The following is a 23,069-nucleotide window of genomic DNA, read 5'->3' as shown; positions in this document are numbered from 1 at the left end:
TGAAATAAAATCGTTTTTATGTGTTTCAGCATCTTCAAGACATGCTACTAACTGTCTGAGAAGAATAAACAAGGAAAATTTTCCAAGTTTGCTTAAAAAAACACTGTCTGCGAACGGAAAATATAGTGACTGTTTTAATATATGTACTAATCACATAACAATGCAATGGCTCGACCGCATCTGGAAATACATCGGTCAGCATTTTGACACCCTGGAAACATTCGAGCATATGTTTCTGGTTCCTGTAAGGATTAAATCCAAATCCAGCCGTATCTTGGATATGATGTCTTTGAAAGGAAAGTATGTAGTTGCTATGTGTGGTGGGACCGAAACACTGGGCCAGAATATGAGAAACGCTCTTTCAAAACTGAAAATAACCGTAATCAATCATATTCCAAAAGGTGACAGCTATGATGCACTGATGGGAGCCTATTGCAAATATCCAAATATAAAAGACGTATTGGACCTTTTGGAAGGAACCGACGATGTCCATTTGACAATATGTCACTTCAACGAACGGTCCTGTCTCGAGGAGAAAAAAGCTTTGCTAGAATTCCTGTCAAAAGATCCTCACAAAGGAAATCCAACAGTTGATGATATGCTGCGGCAGTTGGATATTTTCCCTGAAACCTCGGACGTTAACAATACCTCACAGTACACATCCATAAATAAGAATGGAAAAATAGCTTGCAGAAACCTTATCCCAGTTAAATATCCCTTTCCTCTTCTGCATTTGGAATCCTCACAAAAAATTCTTGCTGAGCGGCTGGGAGCCAGTGAAATATCAGAATGTAAACTAGTTGAGGAGATCTTAAATGTTATTATTCGCGGTTCTGACGAATATTCCAGCTCGAGCATTGAGAAATTCATGATACATCTCCTCAAACATCTTAATGAAATAAAAGGTGATCACGACACTATCCTCTATTTGGGTTCCAGGATCAAGTTCATTGACGTCTCCTCTGCAATAGGAGACACGATTGTTGAATCGATAAGACATTTTTTTGACCATACCAACAGAAATCTACAGGAGTTGTTCCATTTTAACGAAACCAAATTCGTCCCATCAAGATATCGAAAACTAAAACTCAAATCTGCACTTAGAAAATTCGGATTGAAATCAGAAGAAGATGTAGAAATCGACGATATATGCAATGTGGTTGAAATACTGGATCGTAAGTGCCGTCAACAGAAAGCAACTGACAAGGAAAATTTAAGAAAATGTTCGCAACAGGCGATGAAACTTCTGGAGAAGATAATCACACAATCCGCTGACAGTTTCGACGCATTAGGTCTGACCAAGTACCGTTGGATAGCCTATCTTAGCGATAGACCATCTCATTATCCGAGCGTACTACCATGGTATGGACAGCAGTTCGAATCAATTCTATGCTCGCCGCAGGATGTCGTCTCAACCAAGCATCAGTCACTTTCAGCATCAGTCAAATGCATTATGGAAACATCTTTTTATCCTCGTCTTGCGGAAATATATGGATGGGACACTCCTCCAGGTGTTGAAATATGTTTATTACAATTGAAGGCTTTGAGAGAGATATTCTGCATAAGACAAAAAGCAACGCTGATGCACATCGTAAAAGCCATATATCTGCAATTGCACGAGAGTATTGTTACGTCAAGAGTCGAGGAGCTAACCTCAGAATTTTTCGTTTGTACACAAGAAGGATTTCATCATGCAGAAAAGGTATTTGTATCCTTTCCGACAAACGAGAACATATGTCTTGAACCGTTTCTGTACAAACTGCCCGTCGAGTTTTCCGAATTCTCCGAATTGTTTGTATTGCATGGATCAATAGCTGAACTCACTGTAAGTTCAATGAAGTCCATTTTAATGACAATCAAAAGAACAACGACCACTTCTACAGCTACGAGAGACAGAAAGATGGTGAAAGATATTCTTGAATGTATAGTAAGCATGAAAGATGATGAAGAGATCTTGGATGATGTGCTGGTTCCTGTTAAATCGAATAACGCTAGTTTTGACCTATATCCGGTTAAAGATTGTACATTCTTTGATAGTGATTCCAGCTGGCTGCATAACAGTGAAGTAGGAAGTACTATCAGAAGCGTTCATTCCGATATCAGTGCTGAATTAGCAGAATCCCTTGGAATCCAATCGTTCACTCAGAGATTTATGTCCGAGGGAGGGACAGAAGAAATATATTCTGCTTGCGGACAGTCAGAGCCATTAACAACAAGACTGAACAATATATTGGAAAACTATCCAGATGGCCTGGCTGTGTTTAAGGAGCTGGTTCAAAATGCAGCTGATGCAGGAGCTCAACGTATACATTTTCTTTATGACGAAAGGCAAAATAAGGATGCCAGATCTGGATTAGTTGACGTTAACATGGCAGAGTGCCAAGGTCCAGCATTGTGGGCTTACAATGATGTACAGTTTACTGAAAGCGATTTCCAAAATATTATCAAGCTTGGCGATGGGACAAAGAAAAGCACAAAACACAAAATTGGAAAATTTGGACTCGGATTCTGCGCCGTATACAATCTGACCGATGTTCCAAGTTTTGTTAGTGGAAACTCACTGGTAATCTTTGATCCTCATACGACTTACCTTGGAAAGGCCATCAAGGACAAAAGCAGTCCTGGAATACGGTTGACCTTCACAGAAAAAAGTTCAGGTATTCTCAAGATGATGAGGAATCAATTCCGTCCATACAACAACATATTTGGATGCGATTTGTCGGGCCACACATTCCCGCCTAAGTTCAATGGTACACTTTTCCGATTCCCATTACGAACTAAGCACCAAGCAATAAAAAGTGCGATAAAAAACACTCCGTACAGCAGAGATGAGATGATCTCTCTTTTTCATCTCTTCAAGAATTGTGCTGGCGATATGTTGACATTTACACAAAACATGAAAGAAATGAAATTATTCCATTTGCCCGAAGAGAGTTTAAGCCCAGCGCGTGATATTAAAGCTATTTTCAGCATTGACAAAAAAGTAGTTAAGATCAACCCATTGTTTGAGAGCCCCGCTGGCATCCATGTCATGCGGGAAGTTGAAAAGGCATTCAAAAGAAATAAAACCTTTGAATATCATGAACTGTTATCAGTGAAGATGTGTATGCCTAAAAGCACACTTCTAGATGTTAGGAAACCCTTTACGAATTCCTCGAAATGGTTTGTTGCCTGGGCGTCAGGAAATGGAAATCAACTACTTGAACATGCATGTCGTCTGGAAAGCGAGGGTGCTCTCCCGCTAGGGAGTGTTGCGGTGTTCTTAGAAAATTCGAAACTTACTGCGGTACCATTTCCACATAAAGAGAAACTACTAGGATTCTACAATACGAGCCATTTCTTTTGTTTTCTTCCACTACCCTCCAAATGCAAATTGCCTGTACATATTAACGGATGTTTCGCCGTAAGCAGTGACAGGAAAGGTTTAGTGAAAGGAACAAGTGACGAGAAAGGGGAAACAAAGAATCAGATTTGGAACCGAATGGTCATGTCTGATGCAGTTTGCAACGCTTATCTTTCTATGTTGACCTGTTTAGATAAATTTGGAACTTCTCCTGAAAAATATGCAACCCTATGGCCAATAAGCAACAGTGACGCTGAAAGGGAGTCATACTTGTCAAATGCATTTTTCGAAAAAATCACCAGTGGCGACTACGAAGTCTTTTATACGACAGATGGGCGTCGAGCTACATTTCGGGAGTCTGTATTTCTTGACCATGATTTTCGCCATGACAAGACCGTTGGGGACTACGCCTTCGATGTTTTTCAAAATAAGTTCTGTGGAAAAAACATCCCGATGGATATGTCAAAGGACGTATACCAACAATTTTGCACAGCAGGATGTAAGGAGAAACTAGACCAGCAGGTGATTTCCGTGGAGAAGTTCTTTGAGAAGCTTTTTTTCCCAAATATAAATCAAATAAATGAAGAAAAGCGTGATGCATTGGTGATGTTTATATTGAAAAATAGACGGCTTCATTTGCAGCAGTTGTTGAAACTGACACCGTGTATTCCTGTCCGACAAGATAGACGATTGAGATTTCCGAATGAACTTGTGCGACCGAAATCCGAAGTATCACATTTGTTCTTTGAAAGTGACGGACGGTTTCCATCTGACTCCAACCAACCCTTTTGTAAAGAGAAAATCTTAGATGTCCTTGTGCAGTTGGGCATGATGGATAGGACAATGTCAGACCAAGTTGTTGTGGAACGAACAAAGTCTATTGCCGAACTTCCTGACCATAAAGCTGCCTTACATCGCTGTCGAAAGTTACTGGAATATCTGTGTCGAGAACACAATCATGAGAAGATCTTCGGTGATTTGAGCAGTATAGCCTTTCTACCATACTTAAAGAAACCTAGCGATTGGCCTCTCCCGTGGAGAACTGAATGCTCCACAAATATGAAAGTTATGTTCTTTCCTCCAAACAAAATGTTTCTTCCAACACATGTGAAACGAATAGCATGTTCCCAACCGATAGTTGACGTTGAAGAATTCGACAGAAATATTAAAGTTGGAAAAGTCCTTCAACTACTTGGAGTCAGACAGGAAATTTTGAAGATCGATGTTGAAGCACAACTTTTAGCAATCAGCCAAGTGCATTATAAAACTCTTACTGTCAAGCAAAAAACCCGATTGCATTCAATATGCAATTCTGTATACCAATACTTGAACAACTCGCCTGAAACACTGACAAGACAATATCAAAATCTCCCTATAATATTGATGTCTGATTGTCTGATACCTCCTAAGAAGGCAACGATGGAAACGTTCGATGGTATCGACTGTAGTCCAGCAATATACCAATTAGGCACGGCTGATGTTGCGAAATACACCAATTTTCTCGAACTTGTTGGTGTTCAAAAAACGCTTTCGCACAAAAACGTTCTATCGGCACTCGAGCAGATCAAAATGGACAACAAAGAAACAATTCTTTCGGTAAGGAGTGTTGAATTGACCGTAAAATTGCTGGAGCTTCTCACTGCAATGTGTGAGCGATCAGGAATGATGCTTAGTTCCACTGAAAAGTCTCAAATTTACGTTCCAGATGATTTAAACGTTCTTCGTCTAACAGATGAATTGTGTGTAGATGATGGATATCAACTCAAAAGACAAGATTACATGCATTTCGTTAACAAGAAAGTATCAGTAGGCATTATTAAGTCACTTGGCATAAAATCAAAGCGTGTAAAGCATCTCAACAGTATCAAAGGAAGCATGCCATTTGGACAAAAGGAAGAATTAGTGACACGACTGAGAGGAATCCTGGAAGAATATCCCCGAGATGAGACAATATTGTATGAATTGTTGCAAAATGCTGATGACGCAGGATCAAGTGAGATCATGTTCTTTCAAGATATGAGACAACACGAAACTACAAAAGGCATTTTTGGAAATAAGTGGTCTGAAATACAGGGTCCTGCCTTGTGTGTTTTCAATGACTCCTGTTTCTCTGTTGAAGATCTTGAAGGCATTTGTAAACTAGGGAAAGGATCCAAATCTCACGACCCATTAAAGACCGGTCAATTTGGAGTAGGATTTAATGCAGTTTATCACTTGACAGATGTACCTTCTTTTATCTCAAAAGGCCCGACAACACCAAATAATGGAACGTTCTGCGTTTTTGATCCTCATTGTTATTTTTGCCAGGCAAACGACAATAATCCTGGATTGCAGATTCCTGATTTGAGAGAACTGGAAGAGTCATACCCAGGAGTGTTCGAATGTTATTTACAAAAAGAGCTTCCAAGGCAAAAGGGCACATGGTTTCGATTTCCTTTGAGAAACAAAAACATGGCACCATCTTCCCGTATATGTAACAAACCAATGGACATTGGTACATTAAATGAATTATTTCAACATTTCAAGTTCAATATGAAGAAATGCCTTTTGTTTTTGAGGAATATCAGAAAAATATCATTATTTGAGATAGATGAAGGAGGAAATATCAAAATCAACCATGAAGTTGAATCTAGCCTTGACGAAAACGATGAAAGTAACTTGAAAGAGTTCACCAATAACTGCAACACATGTACAAAAGCTTTATATGATAGATCGGTGCTCGTCGAAAAGATTGAATATCGGAAATGCATATACAACATGACAATTCAGGAAACTTTACATCAACCTGAACACTGGATCGTTGCTCAGACATTTGGATTCGACACGGGTACTAAAATACCAGAGATTGTAAGATTAGCTTTTCAATGCGGTGACATGATTCTCTCACCAAAAGGTGCCGTGGCTCTTTTAAATGTATCAAGAAATATACAGTCGACCAGCAACAAGGGAAAACAAGGTGGACAAGCATTTTGTTTTCTTCCACTGCCCTTGAAAACAGGTCTTCCCATACATGTCAACGGACATTTTGCCCTTAATCAGACAAGAGGAAACATGTGGGATAAGACATACAAGGGTGACTGGAACAAATTGCTTTTCAGTACGGTGGTATCGAACAGTTATATAATGGCTATTGAACATCTACGCGACAACTTGCTTGAAAACGATATCAATAGGGAAGGATCTACTGTTGTGAACGTCAAATCCAGATTGGAGAATTATCACAACGCATTTCCGCGATATGAAGATGGAAAAACCGATCTTATCAAGGGAATGATAACTTCCTTTTTTTCTACTCTCTATGAAAAGGAGTCCACCGTGTTCCCGGTGATATCGCCGAATGCAACATCGCTGTGGTGGGTTGCTTTGCAACAAAGGAGTCAAGCTTTTCCTGCTTGTTTTGATAATTTAATTGAACAGTTTTTATATTCGACACAACTGATAAAACCTCGACCACAGTCTGATTCCAGTTTTATCATCGGAAAGAAAGAAGAAGATCTTGAACGCGCTACAAATGATGCACGCTGTCTGTCCAGTGTTCTTAAAGGTATCGGCATGAAATTACTGGAATCACCATTATGGATTCATGAAAGTATGCGTCAAGCATTGCAACAGCCGAACAGCTTAAACTTCAGCCAATTGGCATTAATCGACCATTTGGTTAATCCTAGTCATGTCATCCAGTTTTTAAAAATAGGCAAAACTTCACCAGATGCTTGCCGTCTGAATGATGTACACCGTAAAGTAACGGACACCCCTATCAAAAGTATTGACAACGTGAACCGTCTTCTACGATACTGTCTTAAAGATGAAGATGATTTCCACGAACACAAGGATCAGCTACCCTTACTAGTGACAAATGATGCAATCCTGCGGTGTTTTTCCTCAACTAGACCTGCTATTTTGTCCCCATTTTGTGATCTTCTGCCGAAATCGGCAAACAAGTTTGTGCACAGCGGTATGGTCAATGTGTTAACGATGTTGCCTCTGAAGAAATGCCAGTGTCTGAAATCCTTAGATCAGGACAGTTTTACACAAATGTTATCAGAAAATTTTGACAAGGAAGCTCTATCAGGAGATAGACCGATACCGTGGGATAAACGTATGCTAAGTGTTAAGTGGATAGAAACACTCTGGCAATATTTGGATTCATTGGAAAGTATTGACATCGATGTGATGGAAAATTGGTGTCTAATCCCTGGAAAATTGAAAACGACCGGAAGCCTTCGTCGCAACGACGTTTTAGTTCCATTCGATAGAAGTTTTATTTTGCTGAACTGTTGGTCATTTCAGGACGACGACCTGCGGAATGTGCTTATGTCGCTAAATGTGCCAACGATGCATTCATGTACCAATTCGGCAAAATTAAGAGGTCTAGTAGCATCACAGAAGGATCCAGTACGATTGGTGCAGTGTCTTCATTACCATAGGGATAATTTGAAAAATCTGACAGTAGAACATGGCGAAATGATACTGTCATACTTATCTCAGATGGAAACCATTGAAAAGCTTAAGAAACCACCATTCAGTGTCCAGATGATAAAAGACCTGACTTTGTTCAGAACTGTTAATGGGATTAACGTCAGTCTTCAAAGGGATGCTATGCGGATTCTTATTGTGAAAGAGCCGTCTGAACTTGTCAAAGACGGTATTGAGTCTTGGTCCGACAATTATCAATGTACTTTATTGGAAGAAAACAAGTACGCGTTACCTTTGATGTCCTACTTAAATTGTAGTGAAACTGTTTCAGTTTCTGAACTGTACTGCAAACATGTTCTGCCAAATTTTTGTCATCTTGAGCGCGCACATCACTTAATTCACTTGGAATACGTGAGGAATATGCTTAGAGATACCCCAGACTGTCCGTTTAAAAAAGTGTTGAGGACTTCAGAATTCATTTTCCATGATGGATGTTTGAAACGAGCGGACTCCTTTTACAGCCCCCATAACAGATTATGTAAGAGAATGTGTGATGAGTCCATGCTACCACCCGATCCTTTTGGATGTAAGGAGTGGAAGACACTAATGGTCAGCGCAGGAATGAAAGAAATAGTGTCAGCCGATTTGTTTGTCCAGTTTGCCAAAAAGATAGAAAGTGGTGGACAATCTGAAGGCATGACAAAGAACATAAGAGAACAGTCTAAAGAGATAGCTACGTATCTCTTTGAAACAAAGGAACTTTACAACAACCCTGTATTTCTGGAGCAAATCAAAAACATTCGCTTTGTAGAACCCGACTGTGTCAACCCTGCGTACCAACAAATATATTCGCAATTCGGATGTGAGGGCTTGATAACATTTTGTGGCTCTGTGCACAGTTCTATAACGGAACTCGTTTGGTCGACGACTCCTATTTTGCCAGACTATATAATGAGAAATGTAAATAATGGCTTAGGAATTCTGAAGGAGCCACCGCTGGTCAATGTGCTGTCCCATACTCACAATGTTTTCGACTCTATGAACAAAATATTACATGAAAAGAAAACAGAAACAAGAGATGTTCATTCTGGAAATGTATTCGATAAATTGATCACAACAATTTATAAATATCTTCAAGGTCATTGTCTTTCTAATCGTGAAACTAAACAAATGCTGTCTGAAACGCCAATCGTACACATTATGGAAAAGGGACTATTTGTCACTGCAAGACAAGTATCTATCTCATTTGACGGAAAGAAACCGATTCCGCCTCATTTGTTTCAGATTCCCCTTTGTTATGGACCATATCAGAAGCTCTTTCAATTCCTTGGAACAACCGGTTCTGTAACTTTGAGTCAATACGCGGATGTATTATATAGAATTCAGTGTGAAGTCAAATCTAACATGCTTGATCCTGATCACTTAGAAGACGTGAAAACAGCATTGCATGATTTGATGTTGTTATTAGAAGAAAAAGAGGTACCCGATATTGAAACTTCCATGGCAGATGTGGAATCCTTATATCTACCTACCTGTGACAAGCGTTTGGTAAAATCAACAGACTTGGTGTTTGTGGATAAAAACAAACTTAAAAAAAGAGTTATGCGATGCAACGATCATAATCTACAGTTCATACATAGTTTGAAGGCTTGCCACAACCGTGAAAATATAATCATGAAGTTACCCAATCACTTAAAACCTAGAGTCTTGAGTTCAATCGTACAGGAAGTACTCATATCCGATTCGAATATCGCGAACGATACCAAGGTAGATGAATTAGGAGCTTTTCTAGCATCTGAGAGATTTTTAAATGTAATTAAGGTATTCGGCAAATTCAGCGACGAAGATTTCGACAGGTACCATCAACAGCTATTGAATATACAGCTTATTTCCCTCACAGAGATCAAAACAATCCTTACGATTGATGGTAGATATATTTCTGACACCGAAGCTGGTCAAGACTGTTTTTACACGACCAAGGATGGTGTACAAAAATTATATTTTGCGGATAACACACATGAAATAAGTACCTGGTTAAAAGACATTGGAGGAGAACTCTTTGGAACACTTTCCGACTGTTTGGACCAAAAAATCTCACCAGAAAAAATCCGTGAAGTGTTGGGTTTTCTAGACGATCCAGTCAGATTCCGAAAGTATTGTGAAACTCATTTCGAGGAGGAAGAAAGCGAAAAAGATATTTTGTTTTCGTACTTTCCGGGGAACCTGGTTCCGTTAGGGTTGCATGAATTACTTCAGAATGAAATTAGTCTTCTAAAGACAGGTGACCTTGTCGTCTACGAGAAGTTTGATCCAACTGTAGAAGGTCACCAACATGCTTTAATGTCGAATGCAATATACATTTTTGTCAGAATACTAAAGATAGTTCCACAGGATAGCCAAACCAACCATCTTCTTCAGAAATACGAAGTTAGTTTCGGCCATGGTAGAAACGAAGTGGTAATGGGGCTGCGGCTATATAAGGTTGTATATCCGGAAGTAACAACATCTACTGAATTAGTTGTACATCAGTTTGGACAAGACAGTTTTACGCCTCTTAATAGAAATAATATCTTTCATGAAATCATTTTTACTTTGTCCAAAGCTTGGCAACTAGATACTGCGGACAGGAAACGGGTCATGCGGAGGTTATTACTGATATGGCACCCTGACAAAAATCTCATTAAAGGCGACCTACATCAAGGGTTTGCTAAGGAGGTCACACAGTTTATATTTGATATCTGTAGGCGCCTTGACGAAGGCGAAGACTTTGACACTCCAATTGCTGGAGACAGGAGAGAACCGAGAAGACGGCGAAATTACGACGGATGGAGCTATGGCGAACGATCAACAGATTGGGTCGTTTTCGGAGACCAGGTATCGTCAATGTATAGGCAAAGTCGTGAACACGGTGAACAAAGGCAAAAAGACGACCCGAAGAACCCACAACGTGCAGAGGGAATAAGATGGTTACGACAAGCTAGCATGGACTTTAAGTGTGGAATGAATTCATTAGAACTGAACAAAGGGACGTTGGGAGGTGATAATCTTGACAAAGTAGATTACAACTGGGTTTGCTACATGTTCCATCAAGTAAGACGATATTGTTGCTATAATTCTAAAGTAAAACTTTGCACACCTTATTATCTCGAAATCTGGTATCATCTAAAATGTAGGAAGACTATTAGACCAGCACGTAGACATTTAAGTGTTTGTGTCAATTCACACGCATGTATTGTAATGATTTTAAGTATGTATGAAGGCATGCATTTACACAATGGCTAAAGACTAATGTTCTTCTTAGATTTCAGTTTTGAGAGCTTTTTCTTCATTTTTCTCGAACTATTTGAATACAGATCAATTTCAACTTGTAAAAAGATCTCATTAAATGGGAAATAAATCACGTGTCGATAAAAACGGGTACTCAAAGTAGGTCAATTCGCAGGATTAGATCTAGTGTAGTCCTCAATCCATAGAAACAGAAAATTCTTGAAGGCAAGTTAAAAAAGTAAAATAGATATCTAATACACAACTAGAGAAAGCCTCGCCACTTCAAACAGAAAGGATCTAATACTTGATTTATTTTTTACCTTTACCATGATTAGTTGATTTTTTTCCCACTAAATGAAATCTATTTTCTCCTTTCAGGCTTGCGAGAAGGCATGTAAAGGGTATGTGTATAGTATTGATGCGAAGAAAGTCCAGCGTTATCACAACTTACGCTCTATCATTCCGTGGTCGGCCGGAAATGAACAACTCATTCAATGGTTAGATGAGATAGAAACAATAGCTGGAAGCTATTTCAAAATGCGTTACCCGGATGTCCTAGACTATCCTCGTATTCCAGGAGATTCATATTCAAAGGAACAAGCCAACAAAATGATGAAATTGACAACTAAGGTAATGGAGGAAATCGAAGACAAAATGTAACTTTCTAAGATATCATGTGTCTCTATCTGATTTTGATAAAGAACAGAGATGCTTTATATATCTAATTTTAAAAGCCGGTGTTGAGGACATTCAAAAGGAAATTATGGCGAGGTATGTAAGGAAACCTCGTCGTTTGTAGTATTTATATATAATTATGTAAGGATATCATGGCAAGGTGTACACAGAAAGTCTGTCATTTGTATATAATTATGTAAGGACATCATGACAAGGTGTACACAGAAAGTCGGTCATTAGTATATAATTATGTGAGGACATCATGACAAGGTGTACACAGAAAGTCGGTCATTTGTATATAATTATGTGAGGACATCATGACAAGGTGTACACAGAAAGTCGGTCATTTGTATATAATTATGTGAGGACATCATGACAAGGTGTAAACAGAAAGTCTGTCATTAGTATATAATTATGTGAGGACATCATGACAAGGTGTACACAGAAAGTCGGTCATTTGTATATAATTATGTGAGGACATCATGACAAGGTGTACACAGAAAGTCTGTCATTAGTATATAATTATGTGAGGACATCATGACAAGGTGTACACAGAAAGTCGGTCATTTGTAGTATTTGTATATAATTATGTAAGGACATCATGACAAGGTGTACACAGAAAGTCTGTCATTTGTATATAATTATGTGAGGACATCATGACAAGGTGTACACAGAAAGTCGGTCATTTGTAGTATTTGTATATAATTATGTAAGGACATCATGACAAGGTGTACACAGAAAGTCTGTGAATTGTGAAGAACATGGTTTTTATAAACTAAGTTGATGTAAGAAATGACATTCGTTTAGTTTTTAAGTTTTTATAAACCACCATTTCTTCAACATTTTGTAATTATTAAAAAAAATTGACGCACCTGGTTTGTAGAACTAAATTGGTGTTAGAAATGACTTTCGTTTAGTTTTTATGTTTTTATAAACCACAATTTCTTCAATATTTTGTAATTTTTTAAAAAAAAATTGACGAACCCGGTTTGTAGAACTAAATTGATGTTAGAAATGACATTCGTTTAGGTTTTAAATTATAAACCACAATTTCTTCAATATTTTGTAATTTTTTAAAAAAATTGACGAACCTGGTTTGTAGAACTAAATTGATGTTAGAAATGACATTCGTTTAGTTTTTAAATTATAAACCACCATTTCATGAAGTATTGTGTAATAATTGAAAAAATTGACGCACCTGGTTTGTAGAACTAAATTGATGTTAGAAATGACATTCGTTTAGGTTTTAAATTATAAACCACCATTTCATGAAGTATTGTGTAATAATTGAAAAAATTGACGCACCTGGTTTGTAGAACTAAATTGATGTTAGAAATGACATTCGTTTAGGTTTTAAATTATAAACCACAATTTCTTCAATATTTTGTAATTTTTTTAAAAAAAATTGACGAACCTGGTTTGTAGAACTAAATTGATGTTAGAAATGACATTCGTTTAGGTTTTAAATTATAAACCACAATTTCTTCAATATTTTGTAATTTTTTAAAAAAATTGACGAACCTGGTTTGTAGAACTAAATTGATGTTAGAAATGACATTCGTTTAGGTTATAAATTATAAACCACAATTTCTTCAATATTTTGTATTTTTTTTTAAAAATTGACGCACCTGGTTTGTAGAACTAAATTGATGTTAGAAATGACATTCGATTAGTTTCTAAATTATAAACCACCATTTTATGAAGTATTGTGTAATAATTGAAAAAATTGACGCACCTGCTTTGTAGAACTAAGTTGATGTTAGAAATGACATTCGTTTAGTTTTTAAGTTTTTATAAACCATCATTTTATGAAGTATTGTGTAATAATTGAAAAAACTGACGCACCTGGTTTGTAGAACTAAATTGATGTTAGAAATGACTTTCGTTTAGTTTTAAAATTATAAACCACCATTTTATGAAGCATTGTGTAATAATTGAAAAAATTGACGCACCTGGTTTGTAGAACTAAATTGATGTTAGAAATGACATTCGTTTAGTTTTAAAATTATAAACCACCATTTTATGAAGTATTGTGTAATAATTGAAAAAATTACGCACCTGGTTTGTAGAACTAAATTGATGTTAGAAATGACATTCGTTTAGTTTTAAAATTATAAACCACCATTTTATGAAGTATTGTGTAATAATTGAAAAAATTGACGCACCTGGTTTGTAGAACTAAATTGATGTTAGAAATGACATTCGTTTAGTTTTAAAATTATAAACCACCATTTTATGAAGCATTGTGTAATAATTGAAAAAATTGACGCACCTGGTTTGTAGAACTAAATTGATGTTAGAAATGACATTCGTTTAGTTTTAAAATTATAAACCACCATTTTATGAAGTATTGTGTAATAATTGAAAAAAATTACGCACCTGGTTTGTAGAACTAAATTGATGTTAGAAATGACATTCGTTTAGTTTTAAAATTATAAACCACCATTTTATGAAGTATTGTGTAATAATTGAAAAAATTGACGCACCTGGTTTGTAGAACTAAATTGATGTTAGAAATGACATTCGTTTAGTTTTAAAATTATAAACCACCATTTTATGAAGTATTGTGTAATAATTGAAAAAATTGTCGCACCTGGTTTGTAGAACTAAATTGATGTTAGAAATGACATTCGTTTAGTTTTAAAATTATAAACCACCATTTTATGAAGTATTGTGTAATAATTGAAAAAATTGACGCACCTGCTTTGTAGAACTAAATTGATGTAAGAAATGACATTCGTTTAGTTTTTAAGTTTTTATAAACCACCATATTTTGAATATTTTGTAATTATTGAAAAAATTGACGAACCCGGTTTGTAGAACTAAATTGGTGTTAGAAATGACATTCGTTTAGTTTTTAAATTATAAACCACCATTTTATGAAGTATTGTGTAATAATTGAAAAAAATTGACGCACCTGGTTTGTAGAACTAAATTGGTGTTAGAAATGACTTTCGTTTAGTTTTTATGTTTTTATAAACCACAATTTCTTCAATATTTTGTAATTATTGAAAAAATTGACGAACCCGGTTTGTAGAACTAAATTGATGTTAGAAATGACATTCGTTTAGGTTTTAAATTATAAACCACAATTTCTTCAATATTTTGTAATTTTTAAAAAAAAATGACGAACCTGGTTTGTAGAACTAAATTGATGTTAGAAATGACATTCGTTTAGTTTTTAAATTATAAACCACCATTTCATGAAGTATTGTGTAATAATTGAAAAAATTGACGCACCTGGTTTGTAGAACTAAATTGATGTTAGAAATGACATTCGTTTAGTTTTTCCTTTATATACCACCGTCATGAAAATATTATATTCAAAAATTGTGAAGCTTCTTTGTTGTATCAATTAAGTTGTTGTTAGAAATATAAGAGCTTAGGTAATTGTAATTATATACTACCGTCTTAATCAACATTGCGTAATTCTAAGTTTTTCATCTATAACCAGCACCTTATAGAATATTGTGTAATTTTCGAAAAATGTAACCCGTCCGGTTTGTAAAACTAAATTGATGTTAGATATTAAATCAGTTTAGTTTTTTTTGCCCTTATTAACCACAATCTTAGTAAATATTGTGTAATTAAAAATGGTGACAAACCCGGTTTGTAGAACTATATTGATGTTAGAAATGACATTGATTTGGCATTTTCACTTTTCAACATCCATCGCAACAAACGTGTAGTTTTCTAAAATTGTTACCCATCCGGTTTGTATTAATTAATATGATGTTAGAAAACAATATTGATTTAATATCTCTACATACATGTGTAAACCATCGCCTTGATAAATATTAAGTAATATTCTAAAATTTTTACGAATACGATTTGTATAAATTAAATATATATTTTCATATCATCAAAGAGGAGACAAAAAGAATGAATGAAAGTTAATCATTTTCGTTGAAGAAGGACATCAATTGTTCGCAAAGTGCCGGTACGAGTTCTTTCCACTATACAGGAGATTTCCAAAACATGAAAAAAAATAATAATGGAGAATGGCCCAGGGGAGTTAACTCGCATAAAATTCATTTTAGTTTCATTCGGTAGTATCGTCTCAAATTTATATACCTGTAAACTTAACTGAACAATGCTGTTGTACTTTGTTCTTTTGAAGAAAACAGGTTTCAGTGTATACTTTTTCTGTGTTTTTGTTATCCTTTGATTAATTTTGAGTTTTTACAGTTCAATTGATGGTAAAATAGCATTGATCTAGATTAGCTTACTGGTCTCTGAAACATTTTTTGTGATTTTTTTCTTCAGTGTCTGAAGTTGTCTGTTTTTTTAACCATGTAGAAGAATGTCAGTTATTACAAGAACAACAGGCTATGAAACATTTTCGAATTTTGTTTTTATATGTTTTGACGGATTTGTAACTTTATGTTACAAATAAAGTTGATGTGGTTTTGTTTGACGAATAGTTACTGAAACATTTTTAGTATTTTAAAAACATTTTATCTTGATATCACTTAGATACACACATCTCTCCTACACAATGTTTTTATTTAATAACAGTTTAAAAGATAAAATGTTGATTTATATAATAGAAACAGCTATACGAAATAAAAAATATTCTATAATCTTTCTTAATCTGACAGAAACTCTAAGACCATTTGAAATAAAATTTGGCGTAAATTTAGTATTTTTTAGCTTTACAATTTAAAGTAGAAACAACTTAGATGTAGAAAATAGCTGTGGTAAACATTTGTTGCATACTGTGTGTAAAGAAGCGGTTTCGAAATAATTTTTTTGACTTTATCTTTTTTCCCCCGGTTGTTTAATTCACTGGCACTGTGTTTGATTTACAAAAGGTAATATTGTAATTAAGCGAATGAAAATTAATGTATTACTCGAATAACATTGACGTGTGATATGACACAGAATAAGCTGATCAATAATCATGTTTTCTTCAGGTGAAAAATTATTTTTTTTATATGGTGAAAGTAATCTGCATGATATTCCTTTCTAATACACTCATTTAGGCAATGAAAATGATTTAATAGCCAAAATTAATTCTTCGTCTTTTTGTTTCGAATTTTGAACAGCTTAACGTTCTAAAGTGTTAATAAAATTGCTCTAGTGAACGTTTTGCTTGTTTGTTTGTTTTTTAAATTCAACATACGCGCATTATTTTTCTCGTAAAACACTGTGGTCACGTGAGTGGTCTTTTCGTTTTTTGTAATAAGATTCTATAGTCATATGTAACACAATCACATACCAAATTAATTTTCTCAGATGTTTAAACTAAATAGCTAAGTCTGGTAATTCAAAGATTGGTTTGAGGAATCTATAAATGCCAAAAGTATGTACTGTAACCGTATGTATTTTGGCCTATCTATAGGCCTATTTCATTGTTAAGTTGTTTGGGTAAGCTATTTGAGCGTGTTGTTTATAAACACATATACAATCATTTAGTACAAAATGATCTTATCTATAAGTACCAATCAGGTTTCTTACCCAACCATTCTACAGCCCATCAACTCATTGAATTATATCACTCAATAATTACTTCTTTGGAAAAATATGAGCATACTGTTTTGATTTTTTGTGATTTCTCGAAGGCCTTTGACCGAGTGTGGCATAAAGGTCTTCTACACAAACTAGAGAAATATGGCATTTGTGGAAAACTTCTTCTCTGGATACGTAACTATCTCTATGAAAGAAAACAGGCAGTTTTTATAAAAGATGCACTTTCTTCATACAAACCTATAAATGCCGGTGTACCCCAAGGTTCAGTCCTTGGGCCACTCTTCTTCTTAATGTACATAAATGATATTTCTTGCGAACTTATCTCCCTGTCTAGACTTTTCGCTGATGATACATCCCTCTCTTATTCCTCTAGTAATTTAAATCAAATTGAATCCGCAGCAAGATCTGATCTCCGAAAACTTGAAACTTGGTCTAAAGATTGGCTGATGTCCTTCAATCCCATAAAAACCGAAGCCCTTATGATTTCAAATCTTCAACTTCCTTTTGTCCCCTCTTTCATTTTCGACAACATACCTATCAAAATCAGCATAAACACTTAGGTGTTATTATTTCTAACGACGGTAAATGGCACCTACATGTAGATTATATTGTTAGTAAAATCTCAAAATATATTGCAACCCTACGTAAATTAAAACTCATATTGAATAGACATAATTTAGAGAAATTATTCTTAACTTATATCCGACCACTTCTTGAATATGCATGTGAGGTATGGGGCAACTGTAGTGAAACAAATTCCCTGTCATTAGAAATAATCCAATTAGAAGCGGCCAGAATAGTCACAGGTTTACCTATTTACACAAAAATAGATTTTCTATATAGAGAAACAGGATGGTTACCTCTTTCAAAAAGAAGAGAAGCTAGGAAGCTCTCCCTCTTTTACTCGATAGTTAACAACTTGGCACCTGATTTCCTTATTGATTTATTACCTGATATTGTTGGTAACTTAGTCCCCTATAATTTAAGACGAGCCCATTTAATGAGAGATCAACAATTCCGTTTACAAATATCTCATAATTCTTTTTTTTCCTTCTGCAACTAATCTTTGGAACAACCTGAACAATGATATTAGAAATTCACCCACTTTAAATTCTTTCAAGCTAAATCTTAAAAAATCTATGTCTGTGAATAGTACTCTCCACAAGCAATTTATTAGTTATGGCTCCAGAAAATTAAATATCATCCACTGTCGTCTCCGATACCGTGCAAGTCCACTCAATTATGATCTTTTTAGGGCTAATCTTGTAAATTCACCAGAGTGTCAATGTGGGCATCCGTGTGAAGATTCTTATCATCTTTTTTTTAATTGTCCTTTATATGCTGATCAACGAAGAGCACTATACCAAGAATTAATATGGTATGACGGTATTGTTAATGTAAATATTCTTTGCAATGGTGACTCTAATATCTCTGTGGATGATAACCTTAAAATGGCCAAATCGGTCCAAACATTCCTAGGAAGGTCAGGAAGATTCACATAGATTCCCTCTCCTCTCCCCCCCCCCTTTTTTTTCTCTTTCTCTCTCTCCCATTCTACATCCCTCTTTCTATCTCTCTTTCCCTATGCCACACCCTGTTCTTATCTCTCTGTCTCTTTCTTTATTTTTTGTCCACTTATACATTTTACATAAAAATGACTATTATAATAGTATCATGTCACCACGTGATCATATTTATGTAAATGTTTATGTGTATATTGTAGGAGAAGTCATTTATAAGTTGGTAAAACTTACTGACTAATCCTATTGTCAATGTCATTGTCAATAAAATATGTTTAAACTAAACTAAACTATCTATTTTGGTAATATCAAATGTTTTAAACATATTGACACGCGTCCGTTACAATAGCTATATAAACAACATACGGAACTTGCTCAGTTCTATTTTAGAGCAATCGTTTCATCTGAAAAGCCCTAAAATAAGATAACCGCCGAAATACGTTCTTTTGCAGTATTTTACTGTGAGGATGAAGTGAATGCTGAAGATTCTAAGAGCAAACGTCTGATTATGAAAAAGATGACAAGTGTCTTGAAATTCATTTTTTAATTAAAGAATGAAAAATATTTCGTCGAAAATGATGCATATATCTTATTGCATTTGACAACATTCTTTGGTAGAACGTGCAGTTGAAAACTTATCTACAGTTTCATTTAGGCAGTGTCTTCTAATGCATTTAATAGGTGGTGGCTACCTCACATAACAACATACGGGAGGTCCGTCTTATATGATAAACAACTAGAGTTCATTGGGCGTTTTCTATCATGCCATTTAAGCAAAACTTACGTTTGAAATATTGAATCGTACAGAAATCACTGAACTAAAATCTCGCAAACTTCCTTATGTGAAGAGCGTATTCTGTAGCTGTTCAAATACATGTACCAGCTGGAGAAGCTGCTGGACGATCAGCAAGCAACAACCATCGGACGGGGATATCCAAGTAGAACCAAGCTCCATCAGCAATGGTTTGGCAGCGTTCTTATGAGAACACATAGGTTTCCCCTTCATATGACATATCTTAGTCTAAATCAGTTTGAGTTTTGCGTTATATATAATGTATATATGCCACCCCAATCAGGAAAGTCTTTACTTCGTGGCCAAATCAAAAGCTCAAAATCCGAATCTTATATAGCCATAAGGTCTGAGGTTTTAGTCTTTTTTTTTTTTTTTTTTTGCGACCTTAAATGCATTCATAAGAAGATATTGCCAGTAAATCGAAATGTATATATGATTGTGCAATTGTGCAATGAAACTGGTGCTCATTTTTCTGTCTTTCAATTAAATTTCATCGTTGATTGATAGGGCGAAGCAAGTATTAATTCACGTCACCTTAGTTATTTTGGTGAAAATAGTTGTTATTGTGAAAATTTCCTATTCTGCGTGACAAATTACTTAGAAATTAAAATTTCTACTTGAAAGGTTTTCAAACTAAAGCCGTAAAATGCTCGAAGAAAGTTTAAAATGAAACTTAAGTCCATATCCGGTCTATCGTGCACATTCGATCATGACCTTGATTCCTTCACCCCGCAAGGTCGTCTGGAACGCCTTCATGGAATCCTCCAATGGGAATCTGTGTGTTATCAATGGTTTGATGTTAACTTTCCCGGAGGCTACCATTTCTAAAGCCGTCGGATAGCTGAAGATAAATAGGTAGAGAAGGAATCTGTTATGGAACGGACTTTATTTCATTGCTGACTGGAATGAAATTTGGACTTCACATTTACGTTATTAGTCTTTTTATATTCCTGATTAAAAGCATACAGATATTTTTTCAAATATTCCGTTTATATTATGGCAGTAATTGACAATTTCTAATGTAAAAAATCACATAATTGAAGCAGGCAAATAGTTTTTCTTTTAGCAATGATGATTGTAAGTCAATGGCAAGTTTCAATATCTTTTCGAATAGTGGCGAATTACTTGCCGTTCTTTTGAAATTAGAAGGTAAATTAAAATTACGAAATCTATTGAATTATGGGGCTAGTGTACCTACCCACCTACATCTGGACCTTTCCTTCAATTTTTTTCATTTTCCTCAAACACAACATAATCATCAAAAATAAGGTTCTTAGTAAATCACTGACGAGTCCTAGAAGGACCAACCATCTGCATGATGCAGCTTAATTCATTATTTAGATACATCTGTACATTCTTAATATGGGTCAAGTACAGTATGTTAGACGTTTGGGATATCGTCCTATTTTCTGGGAAAGTTTGGAGGCCAGTATGATACTACAGACTGAGTGGATGTACTTAGAACATTCGGTACAACTGAACACAGAATAAACATGGCTGTACGGTCGAGACCGGAACAAACAGTTTAGAGCTTAAAAAAAAACCAAAAAAAAAAAAAAAAAAAACGACAGTTATGTTTAGATATCGATGGATTTTACAAACGTGTTTGAAAATTCACAAAAAGGTTTGCTATTTACATGGTTACAAAAAGAAGAAGAGAATACATGTACAATCTTACCAATTAGCGTACCGAAGATTTCCTCTAATGTCGACCTCACGCAGGGAAGCGGCAGTTACCGGCAGTTCGATGAACTTCGGACAACATCCTACTAAAACCACACAGCCCCCTTCCTCAGTCGCCTTACCTCAGGATAGAATAAAAGATATATTTTTATCCCAGGCATATTGAATAAGCAGTCGTAGAAAGACATTGCAAGGGTAGATAACTCCGCTTACTTAATAATGAAATTCAGAGCAAAAACCAATCGAATATCACTCAGTTTTTATTGATTACTTAATTAATCAATTAATTTATCAATAAATTAATTGGGTTATTTTCTTATATCTATTTTTAATTATTTTGATTCAACCCCCTACCCCTTTTTTTGTCTGTTTGACCAGGTTTTCTTATGTTTTTTTTTTTTTAAATTAAGACGGGTCATGTTGCTTTGTTTTGCTTTCTGTGACGTGCAATCACAAAAATCAAGATCCTTAAATGAATAGATGCAGGTCAATGTTGGCCCTTTGTAACCATTTATTGGGAACATTGATTTATTTATCTTAAACCAGCTTTTAATGTGAAGACATGAGAGATTGGTACTTTTTGTGTTTAATGTCGATTTTAACACGCTTGTTTATTCAGTGAAAACAATTTGATTTTTTCACTAATCACTTGTAAACCTTAGCTAAACGGGACAAGATGGCTATTGAAGGGCAGATAACTCTGAACATACGTATATCGATGTCTGTACACTAGGTGTCGCTCCACTGCATTCGATGGTAATCTCAGCCAAGTCACCCATAGTTTCCTCTATCTGCTTGGCGACCACTTGTGGGTCTCGACTAGTCACCTTTACTGTGTATGTAGCACCCATCTTTTTAGCCATTGTCAACCGTGATTCATCAATGTCTGCACAAGAAATGGGAAAAAATATATTTTATCAAAAACGTAAACGAACCAGATAAGAAACAAGTTCTTCAATGTATCAAATAGACACTAAGTATTTAATATTATAAAATTGGTTTATGGAAAAGAAAATACCAAAATATATTCAAAATAATATCTGCATGTCTTTATTTTACATAGAGAACGCCTTGTTGGTTGTCAATAGTATTGATATAAATATCTACATTAAAATTATTGATAGTTGCAGTTGACTCATTTTCAGTGATTCCGTGGTTAGTATAAGTAATCTTATTGAGTTCTATATATCGACGAAATCAAATGTCCACAAAAAAGTGCTTTTTAACCACGAAAATAGAGCCCCTTGGAAGTAGAAGGTTTTACAGTATATTTACTTTTCGACTAAAACGAGGTGACTTGATATGGATATACAATGTCAACATCCATTTTAACTGAGAGTCCCCAATATTAGCTTACCTGTGATACACACTACCGAAGCACCCATGGCCTTCGCTGTGAGAAGAGTTACCAGCCCGATGGGACCTGGAAAACATATTTACATCTAGTAATTTAGGTCAAATAACCTTTTGGTGAATTACATCTTTGATGAAGTTGTCAAAAAACAAGGCATAAGACACCGTCTTACACATAAATGACTATGTGTCTAGAAACCTTTTAAGCTCCCCCCCCCCCCACCCAGCCCTCTTGTCATCACAACAATATAGGGACAATCCGTCAGTCTCACCTGCTCCACAAACAAGGACTTTGCTCCCCAGTTTAATCCCTCCCCTGTTACATGCATGGACGCTCACAGAGAGAGGCTCCAACAGGGCGCCCTCTTCACAGCTCACGTGGTCTGGCAGTCTAGAGAGAGAGAGATAGAGCTAAGATAATCAAGTTATATTGGATTCTCCACTTGTTTCGAAATTGTTTCTTCCTGGAAAATACTGCATCCGGTTTTCGGACCATCAAAAAATAAAGGCAACACATATGAGAAAGGAGGTAATTACACTCTAATCT

At 35.6% G+C, this 23,069-nt stretch overlaps 2 protein-coding genes across 2 annotated transcripts in view; one reads left to right on the top strand and one right to left on the bottom strand.

Annotated features, from left to right (window-relative positions):
* LOC132543075 (sacsin-like) overlaps nt 1–16,792 on the top strand; it is a 28,952-nt gene extending 12,160 nt beyond the window's left edge. Inside the window, exons 8-9 of the mRNA XM_060206530.1 lie at nt 30–10,849; nt 11,405–16,792. Of these exons, the coding sequence (XP_060062513.1) occupies nt 30–10,849; nt 11,405–11,686 (11,102 nt within the window). The 3' untranslated portion in view covers nt 11,687–16,792. The remainder of the gene's footprint in view (nt 1–29; nt 10,850–11,404) is intronic.
* Nucleotides 16,793–20,176: 3,384 nt separating this feature from the next.
* Nucleotides 20,177–23,069, bottom strand: part of LOC132543116 (sorbitol dehydrogenase-like) — a 13,650-nt gene continuing 10,757 nt past the window's right edge. The window contains exons 5-9 of the mRNA XM_060206577.1: nt 22,795–22,913; nt 22,527–22,592; nt 21,880–22,055; nt 21,165–21,286; nt 20,177–20,327 (exon numbers count right to left, since the gene is read on the bottom strand). Of these exons, the coding sequence (XP_060062560.1) occupies nt 20,177–20,327; nt 21,165–21,286; nt 21,880–22,055; nt 22,527–22,592; nt 22,795–22,913 (634 nt within the window). The remainder of the gene's footprint in view (nt 20,328–21,164; nt 21,287–21,879; nt 22,056–22,526; nt 22,593–22,794; nt 22,914–23,069) is intronic.

This window comes from Ylistrum balloti, unplaced genomic scaffold, assembly GCF_031769215.1.
Source record: "Ylistrum balloti isolate Yb309-2 unplaced genomic scaffold, AGI_CSIRO_Ybal_v1 Utg369740, whole genome shotgun sequence".
Lineage (NCBI taxonomy): Eukaryota > Metazoa > Mollusca > Bivalvia > Pectinida > Pectinidae > Ylistrum > Ylistrum balloti.
Note: the sequence above shows the minus strand (reverse complement) of the source record. Positions and strands in the feature narration are given on the sequence as shown.